Source organism: Puccinia triticina, chromosome 7A (assembly GCF_026914185.1).
Source record: "Puccinia triticina chromosome 7A, complete sequence".
In the NCBI taxonomy this organism is placed as follows: Eukaryota; Fungi; Basidiomycota; class Pucciniomycetes; order Pucciniales; family Pucciniaceae; genus Puccinia; species Puccinia triticina.
The window spans coordinates 6,097,375-6,107,175 of NC_070564.1; the positions used below are offsets into that span (position 1 = coordinate 6,097,375).

The window sequence follows — 9,801 nt, forward strand, 5'->3', positions numbered from 1 at the left end:
CCATTCTAATTTTTTTTTTATACATAGCTACAACAGTCGATGTTGAGCGCACTTTCAGCTTTGGCCGAGACTATGTCTCTGTCAGGAGGCACAAACTCAATGCCAAATCAGTAAGTCGAGGGATGGCCCTGTCGTTCTATTTGAAGAACGACAAGATCAAGCCTCTGGCCCTCCACGATTACATGGCAAAGGAGAAGAACAAGTCTAAGAGTAAGGGTAAGAAAAGTAGCGGCAGCAATGTGAATGTGGTGACTGTGGAGTGACTTTTAGCCACTCCACTGTCACCATAACTATGTATACAAGACTATGTGAAGAAATAAGAACGATATCTGTCTTTGTGAGAGTATTGAGAGCATTTTGCGTAACGGGTACCTGCAGGTACCCGCGCGGGTACCACCAATACCCGCTCTGTTCCACTCCGCGGGTGCGGGTGTCCTACTTGGGCTAAAAACAGCTGCAGGTACCCGCACCAAAACGGGTACCCGGGTGTGGCGGGGCCATCTCTAACGTGATTTGAACGGACAAAACAGGAAGACGGCAATAGTGATCAGATTGATAAGTGCGTATAAACAGCCCTCTGCAAACAGCCTAATACAGGATACCTTGTATCCCAAAGCACACTACTATTACAGAGTGTGCTTTGGCACACTCCTATCTATTACGGAGTGTGCTTTGGCACACTCCTATCTATTACGGAGTGTGCTTTGGCACACTCCTATCTATTACAGAGTGTGCTTTGGCACACTCCTATCTATTACGGAGTGTGCTTTGGCACACTCCTATCTATTACGGAGTGTGCTTTGGCACACTCCTATCTATTACGGAGTGTGCTTTGGGATACAGGGTATCCTGGATTTCTTACTAGATATCCCACTCAGGATATCTGGTAGTGGTTGAAGTGAACATATCTCTTCTTCCAACCCAACTGTGTTTACAGCCAAAGAACTCACCACAAAACTCAATGAGCTTTCAAAGCTGGTTGTGGTCCCTCCTGATCAATGGCTGTCTAAGATACCACAAATGCGCCAGCTGTTTGCATGGATTCAACATCTCATCAACACTACCAATACTCACAATGCACCACTTCAAGACTTGAAAATGCTGACCACAGAAATCAAAGAGCTCCAAATGTCAATTGACAAGTTTCCTCAGCCTAAAATCAGAGAGAACGCATTACAAATTCCTTGGCATGAGTGGCCAGCTCTTTGTTGGTCCTGCACAAAATGATGAAACTGCTTTCTTGCATGCAAATTACAAACCGTTAGACCTCATTGTGCTGTTGAAGGAGATACCATCCTTTCTACTTGACATCCTGAAGTATGCAAATGAAACCCAGATGGAATTGATTACCACGGTTACAAAGCTAGAAAACAATATCACCTCAGTGAAGCAACAGCTGAGCATCCTGGTCGAAAAAGTCAAAGAAGCAGATGGAAGAGCAGCGAAAGTGGAGGAAAGAGCAGCCAAAGTGGAGGAAACGGTAGCAAAGGCCAAGAAGATGAATGTGGTGTACGACTCTGCTCATTCAGTTGAGTGCATCCTCTGCAGTCAGCTCAAAGTCAACAACCAAGACTTCTCAATGACCATCACTCAAGCACTCAGGTCCAGTGCAGCTGACTGGAATACTGTTCAAGCTGCCCTGAAGCTTGAAGACAAAAGCAGCGAGTGTCTACTCAAAACATTTAACAAAATCAAGGACAAATGGCTTGAATATGGACACACTTCAAAGCCCACAGCCAAGAGCCCGTTTCTCTCAACTGGCCCAATTCCTATTGCTGAGGAATACTTCACACTGTGCCCCAGAGAAGTTGACATCCTCCAAAAGCTCCTGGCTTGGATTTTGCCAGACCTCCCGACCTCAGCAATGCTGGCCAACCTGAAGGAAGCAACCTAGCCCCCAAAAGAACTAATCCATTGACTCCAACTGCCCTTTCCCAGCCCGTTCTTGAGCACCATCCCTCCTCCGTGGCCGGTGTGAGAACTCCTTTGGGACTGGTGGCAGTTCTGCGAGGGGGAGATAACAAATATGATATTTGCAGTTAAGCAATATTTATGTTACGGGTGGTTTGAAGGACCTGCCCCTCTATTGTACTACACAAGGATTCTGACAACAAAAATTTATTTATTGTTGTGGAAAAACCTCGATAGAGATCACTATGTGTAGTAGTCTCTATCAGACTTAGATCAAACAATGAAGATGATGTGCAATGACACAAGCTATTCAAGAACCTGATTATGATCACAGGTGTTGGGTGAGTGGATGTTTGAGATCACACTGTTAAATGAATGAGTGACTGGTTGGTTGGTGGCTGCTATTCACATGCTGAATTCAAATGAGGGGGGAGGAAGGGCTCCTTATATAGTCTATCTACAAGGCGGCCGACTTGTGGTTCTAGCCCTAAGTCTAATTGAATATGCATACAAATATGGCCAACTTGTGGTTCTAGCCCTAAATCTAATTGAATATGCACAAAAAATATGACTCAGTTGTGGTTGGCTCTAATACCATATTATGTACTACCAATGTACTACTATACTATGTACTTATGTTGGATGAAAACCATTTAACCAAAATAACTTTTGACTGAGTGGAGCTATCCTAGTGGTTCAAGTGAGTGACTAGGGGTTAAATGACTTACAGAATCTAATTATGCAATAATAAATCTAGGAATATATCTCCTTCTCATGTATTCAACCATCACTTTATGTAATTTGATACTTGAAACAGATTTGGCACACCACACCGGTGGCTGGACATCCCAATCCGGGCAAGTAGACTGGAGCAGTTCACCTGACCAACCTCCTCAGAACCCGCCGGCTGCCAACTCAAGACCTGCTGATCCTCTTCACACCAAGATTGATCAAGGAAGAAACTCCTCAACTTTTTATCTCCGTACCCGCCACTCATGTTGATAGAGGACAACTTGTTTTGAAACATGGATCTCCTTACTTTTCACCCTTGCTTTCTCCACTGATGCCCTGAAGTTGTTGTTTTGACCAGTACATATTCCTCCTCCAAAAAAATACAACAAAAATAAAGAGAAACCCAGCCACACGTCTCTCTTCCCTTTTAGTTCTTTTTCTCTTGTTCCTCCTCCGATCTCCTTTCTATGTAGCATTTTCATCACTGAACATTACTGGCAATAAAAGTCACTTAAATGCATAACTTGTGTATCACTTGGCGCTTACATGTCCAACAAGTCTGACTTGTTAAAATCATCGGACATGTATGTCTGACTAGTCTGACTGGTTGGATATTTCAGGTCCAACCAGTCAGCAGTGAGTGCACTTGTGGTTTTTAAGGAGCTTTCTGCCCAAGTTTTTTTTCATATCCCCCCTAACCCCTAATCCCTAATCCCTAACCCCTAACCCCTAACCCCTAACCCCTAAACCTAACCCCAAAAACCTGCACCTGCCCCCAAAAACCTTCCCCCTATCCCCCAAATGGGGGATGGGGACAGGGGGGGTTGAACCAGCAACCTGCCTATTACCTGGTTTGCAGCAGAGCTGCAAACCACTAGGCTATGAAACATTTTCTGCCAGGGGCTGTTTGGGGGAATTTATATTACCCAGGCCAGCTCCAATCAGCTCCATCCAGCTCCGCCCTCCCATTGGTTCCAAACCAAAGATAATGGCAAATTTATCTTTGGTTTAAAGCGGAAGAATTGGATTGACACAGGTGCGGCTGGGGCATGTAACAAAAAAGTTATCCCCTTAGCATTTATTCCAGAAAAGCGGGTACGCAAAAAACCCGGTACAAATTAATTAATCATTTGAAAATTGAGTTTTTTGAAATTCTGATTGCATGATAATTATTTTCATCATTTTAGATGAATTTTTAAATTATTTGCGTTGCGTAGAAATGAGTAGAAAAAAACCGGGTACGCACGCGGAAAAGGGGGTACGCAAAAACCGGGTACAAACGCGGAAATACCGGGGTACGTTTATTAACCCCCAAAAGTAAAAAAAATCACAACTCCTCACTGTGGCGCCCAAGCCTCACCAAAATATTACAGCAGGCAGAAGACCCTCTCAGGGGCAGATTGAGAACTTCACAGCATTAGCTCATCCCAGGAATGGGGTGTGTTCCTGTGGATCTAATTTGGCATATTTCCTACTAAGGGAAACTAGCAAAGCCTTGGCCCCATGGTGCTCCAAAGTGCATCACAATTTTCCAAGTCAAGTAATATACTCTGACCCCATATTCTTAGCTGCTAGGCAGTAAAACATGAGTATATCTGCTATTTTGCTTTAGTAGTAGATATGACCAAAATCTGCCACCCTCTGGCACTATCAACTGTTCTGGAGGCACTATTAAACCGTACCAGAGGTACTATTAACTGTGCCATAGGCACTATTAAGCTGTACCAGAGGTACTATTAACTGTGCCATAGGCACTATTAAGCTGTACCAGAGGTACTATTAACTGTGCCATAGGCACTATTAAACTGTACTGGAGGTACTATTGACTGTGCCATAGGCACTATTAAACTGTACCGGGAGTTTTGTCCCTTTTTTAGCTGAAGAAAATAATGCATTTTTCTTTGGCTAAAAGCCAAAGGACAGCGGAGCTGGCTGGGCCAGCTCCACTGGAGCTGGCGCTGGAACGTACCAATACAATGTACATACCCATACATATCCGCTACTTGCCAATACGTATCCAATACATACTGATATGTATCCAATACGTATCCAATACATACCAATACATTTGAATTTGGTACGTATCCAATACATACCAATACATATCCAATACATACCAATACGTATCCAATACATACCAATACATGTGTATTATACACCTTGCCAAGTTTTTTTTAAAAAAACTGCCCTAACCCCTAACCCCTAAACCCCGACCCCTAACACCCAAATGGGGCATGGGGGCAGTGGGAATTGAACCCGCAACCTTGCTGTAAGGAGTTTGCAATAGGCTAACAACCATTGGGTGCGCCACCCAGGTTTTGTGGCTAGCTTCCTATGAACCCAGCTCTGCCAGCCTGGCCAGCTCCAGCGCTCCTTCAGCTTTTAGCCAAATAAAAATGCACTTTTTCTTTGGCTAAGAGCCAAAGAATTATAGTGCCACAGGTGCGTACCGGAGGTACTATTAACTGTGCCATAGGCACTATTAACTGTGCCATCACTATTAAACCATACCAGAGGTGCTATTAACTGTGCCATAGGCAATATTAACTGTGCCAGAGTCACTATTAACTGTACCAGAGGCACTATCAACTGTGCCGGAGGCACCATAAACTGTACCAGAGGCACTATTAACTGTGACGGAGGCACTATTCAGGATGCAATGGGTTGGGTCAACCAGGGAGAGACACAAGACCTGACGGGTCTTGGGGTGGGTTTGGGCAGCCTTTTTGAGTTTTTGACCCAACCCTCCCCAACCCAAGGTCCAATCAGGTTTGGTTTTGGGCAGGTGTTTATCATTTTTGATGAATTTTCAGCTGAGGCTGGGGAAACACAAGGGAAAAACAGGCCTGAGGAGGAAAGCTTGAGGCCGGGAACAAAACAAGGAAGCCCACAAAGGGGCTAAGCTGCTTAGTTGTGAAGGGGAAAAAGGCCCCTCACTACACAAGACTCTCAGGTCTCAGGGAACAGGCGCAGGAACTGATGATGTTTCATTCCTAGTCCGTTGTGATATTTAAGCTATTACAAATGTAGGACAAGATGTGGGACAGAAGGTGGAGATGAATATTCATCTGGAGGAAAAGGAATGAGTGACAGATGGGTGACAGGGGAGAGAAAGGAGATGGAGACGTGAAATCCCAACAATTTTGGGTTGGCCCAAAGACCTGGCTATGACTCAATTAGGAGCTGTGACTTGATTTCTTGACATGTCTCTTATGTCGTGCAAGGCTAGACCCACGGCCATTCCCAGAGGTATCAACCATCATCCCATCTGCCCGAACGTTGACATTCAAGACGGTTGGCGGTCCAACAATGCCACACTCCAAAAGCAAACAACCCACTGCTGTGATTTCCCCTTTTTCTAATGAAGATTTCCCCATCAAAGTAATTATTACCAACACTGCAACCGCTGCGCTTCACTGATAAAAGCGCCAAAATAGCGAAGCGCAGCGGCCATCCGCTTTTCCTGGCACCAAAAAGCAAAAGCGTCAGCAGTTAGACACTGTTTTCAGCATCAGCAAAACAAAAATCCCGCTGCACGGATTTACGTTTTGCTTTTAGCAGCTTTTTGCTGCAGAAAGCGGTTCTAGCAGAGAGCCCTGCGGCGCTTTTGCCCGCTGAGCCGCTTTTTGCTGCAAAAAGCGGTGAGAGCGGAGAAAAAAGATGCACAAAACCAAACCTTAACTGGTTTGTGGGCAGGATTGTCAAAATTTCAGGTAAATTCACTTCTTTTCAGCGCTCAGCGCGCTTTTCAGCGAGTTTGCCTCTTTTCAGCGCATAGCGCAGCGATTTTGAGCTTTTTCAGCAGTTAGCGCAGCGGAAGACCCGTTGCGCACCACTGAAAAAGCGCGCTGAAATGTGTTTTTTTATTCCCTCCCATATCAATTAGGGAAAAGCGCAGCGGTTCACCCGCTGCCAAAAGCTTTAGCAAAGCGAGTCCAAAATCGCTGCGCTTTTGCTACGCTTGCCGCTGTGGCAGCGCAGCAGTTGCGGTGTTGTTAGTACTGCCAAGGATACAGCTCAAGCAAGCACTAAGCAGAGTGGAAAACAACCATCCAGCACACAAGAATCAAGCAGAAGGCAAGTATCAAAGAAGCAAAAGACCACCAGCGACATTTGGGAGCAATTCACAAAGAAAGGAAGTGGCAAGTATCAATTTCCTTTGCAATATCTGGATAATATGTTGTCATTTACTGACAATCAACCTGTTTTTTTCTGTTCTTTTTAAAGGTGCGGCTACCAAAGCTCAATTTCAACACTTCCAACAACAACTGGATGGCAAGAGCAGCAACAGGAAGAAGCACTTATGGCGCCACCTTGAGCAATGCAACTCTTACATCAGTGCAAGCAAGCAGACTTTACTGAAGCTCTCAGCATCAACAGCAAAATAACCAATGAATTGGGTATTTTCTCAGACAATCTCTCGCAAAATCTTAGCAAAACTCATCATTGTGCTGTGGTATGCTTTATGGTTACCCATCTAGCCCATTTCAAAATTCCCTTTTTTCTCATATGTACACTCAAAAATCACCCAATACGGAAACACCACTGGATTCTACGGCCAAAACTACACAGGAAACCATGGACAACACACCTTAAAACCCCTCTGGATCACAAATTACAACCAACAGTGGGCCGCTACGCTAAACTACGCTATTTTAGCCCTAAAGTTTAGCGTAGCAGCAAAAAGCACCAACCTTTTTTGAATAGCATTAGCGCGCTGTTAGCGCCGCTACGCTTCGCTAATTTTCAGCGGCGCTAACAGCATACCAGTTTCTGTTTAGCGTTAGCGCTCCGCTCCAGCCGCTACGCTACGCTACGTTGCGCTAAGGCGCTTTTAGCGGAAAAAAGGCACTTTTTTGCCGCGAAAAACGCTTTAGCGCAGCATAACGCGCGCTCTTTTGCGCCCTGCGTGCTTAGCGTTAGCGCAATTGCGCGCATCTGCGCTAACGCTACGCTAAAAGCTAAAATAGCTTTGCACCCCTTGCGCGTAGCGTTAGCGCAGATGGGTGCAATTGCGCTAACGCTACGCTAAAAAATAGCGCATTTGCGCTGCGCTACGCTACGCTAACAGCTATGTTAGCGTAGCTGACCCACTGTTGTTACAACCCCTTCAAAACACCTTCAATCAGTTACATACACACAAAACACCATACTTGGGTTATGTAATCCATTACATGAACCACACTTACCCAGGACATGTAATCCGTTACATGGACCACCCTGACAGCTTGTCTACCCTTTACATATACTTTACCTCATCAGCTGCACTCATTACATTGTGCTATGCACATGTCATGCAGTGTCATGCACACTTGATGCAGGCTTATGCAGGTGCATGCAGACTAGTGTAATAGGGGCTGCAGTCTGAAAGTTGACAGATGACATTGTGCAGGTGTCAATATAACAAAAACCACTCATGCAGCTTGCAGATGACATCATTTGACAGGCCAGGCCAGCTAAAAAATCTCACCTCCTATTTATCACTAGCTAAATTCCCTCATATGACAGCATGACCTCATGTGACCTGTCAACCACCAGCCAAAATACCTCATTGTAGCTTTCAAGGCAGCTAAAACCCCTCATTCTCTTTTTCCCCTGGAGCTAAAATGACTCACTCTTCTCTATTTAAGGAGGCTCTCCTCCCCCCAGTTGTAATTTCTCTCAGCAAACTACTTGCACTCAGCTTACCCCATAACAGTACAATACTTGCTCACTCTACAGTATGAGCCCCACTCTATATTGTGGTTTTACACCCTTACATACAAATTACAACCTCATTACAACACTTACACATCAGCTACATCACCATAACCTTTAAGCCACCTGCTCAAAGTAGGCTATCTTTTGATACACCCCCACTATCACTACATAAACCTTCCAATTGTATTGGGGGGCTTGTTTTAGTGTCTAGTGACCCAGGAAAGGCAGAGGTTCCCTCATACATCCCTTTCCGCACTCAGAAAAAGGTTCTCAGGAACACTTTTGAGCTTTACAGCGCACAAGCAGCCGTTTGTTTTTGTTGAACAACCCTTTTCCAAGCATTTGTCGCTTTGTTGCAACCATAGTTCAAATTTTTTTCTTGTACAACCCTTGAGACCAAAATCATGGTGCTGTAAAATTCAATGAAGGAAAATCTAGCAGTCAATCTTTCTCAAGTTGATTGGATGGCTTAACAACCAATCTCTGGACCTCTTCAAGCCAGACACCATTTATGGTAGTCTCAGTGCACTTTGTTTCTTCTAACTGGACCCTGAACACTTGGATCATTTCTTTCAAAGAGCTTCCACCTCCTCACACCAGTGTAGCAATTGCCAATCAACTTGTGACTACTATGGTTCAGTGGAAGATATTTGAAAAGGTGGCGTCTATCACTGTTGATAATGCCACATCTAAAGGCTCTGCAATCAGTCTATTAATATCAGTTATTTCAGCTCAGAGCAATGTTCCTCTTGAATTGAAAGGGAATTATTTCCATTTCCAATTCCTTGCACATGTCATCAACCTTGTTGTGAAGGACGGCCTCAAGATATTCTCTGAAGCCATCCACAAGATTTGGGAAAGTGTCCATTATACCAAGAGCACCCCTTCACGTAAACAGTCCTTCAAGGAGGCCATTGATCTCATTGGAATGGATCCACAAGCACTCCCATTGGTGGATTTTAGAGAATTTCAAACCGTACCCGGGTACCATTTACACCGCCGGTACCCGCACAGTTTTTGCCAAAAACGGGCACCCGGCACCGCCTGGCGGGTACCACGGGTCTTTTAGGCGGGTACCAGCGGTAACCGCCAGCTTTTTTTCATCAAAAAGGTCACCAAGAGGTGTCCTTGATGGCCGGAATGGACACGTCATCAAGAGGTCCTCCCCTTGATGACGGAACAGGTCAATCATTGAGGGGAGGGCCTCCCAATGACCAGAACAGTGATGACCGACCTGTTCCGGTAATCAAACAGGTCGGTCATGCTCATTGAGGGTGCTCTCCCAACAACCAGCACGCACTTGTCATCGAGGGGAGTAACAACTCCCCTCGATGATTGCACCAGGGACCGTCCTTGATGGCCGGTCCTGGCCGATGACCGGTCTATTGTCAGTCATTGAGGGCAACTCAAAGCGGGCCAAGGACCGGGGGTCCAAGGGTTACCTGATTAACCCGGCGG

At 45.2% G+C, this 9,801-nt stretch overlaps 1 protein-coding gene across 1 annotated transcript; it reads left to right on the forward strand.

The window, feature by feature from the left end:
- Nucleotides 1-1,336: 1,336 nt before the first annotated feature.
- PtA15_7A668 (uncharacterized protein) lies at nucleotides 1,337-1,894 on the forward strand (the record flags this gene model as incomplete). Its single annotated transcript, XM_053171298.1, has 1 exon — nucleotides 1,337-1,894. The coding sequence occupies one exon, from the start codon at nucleotides 1,337-1,339 to the stop codon at nucleotides 1,892-1,894; it is 558 nt and encodes a 185-aa protein (XP_053022494.1).
- Nucleotides 1,895-9,801: the final 7,907 nt, after the last annotated feature.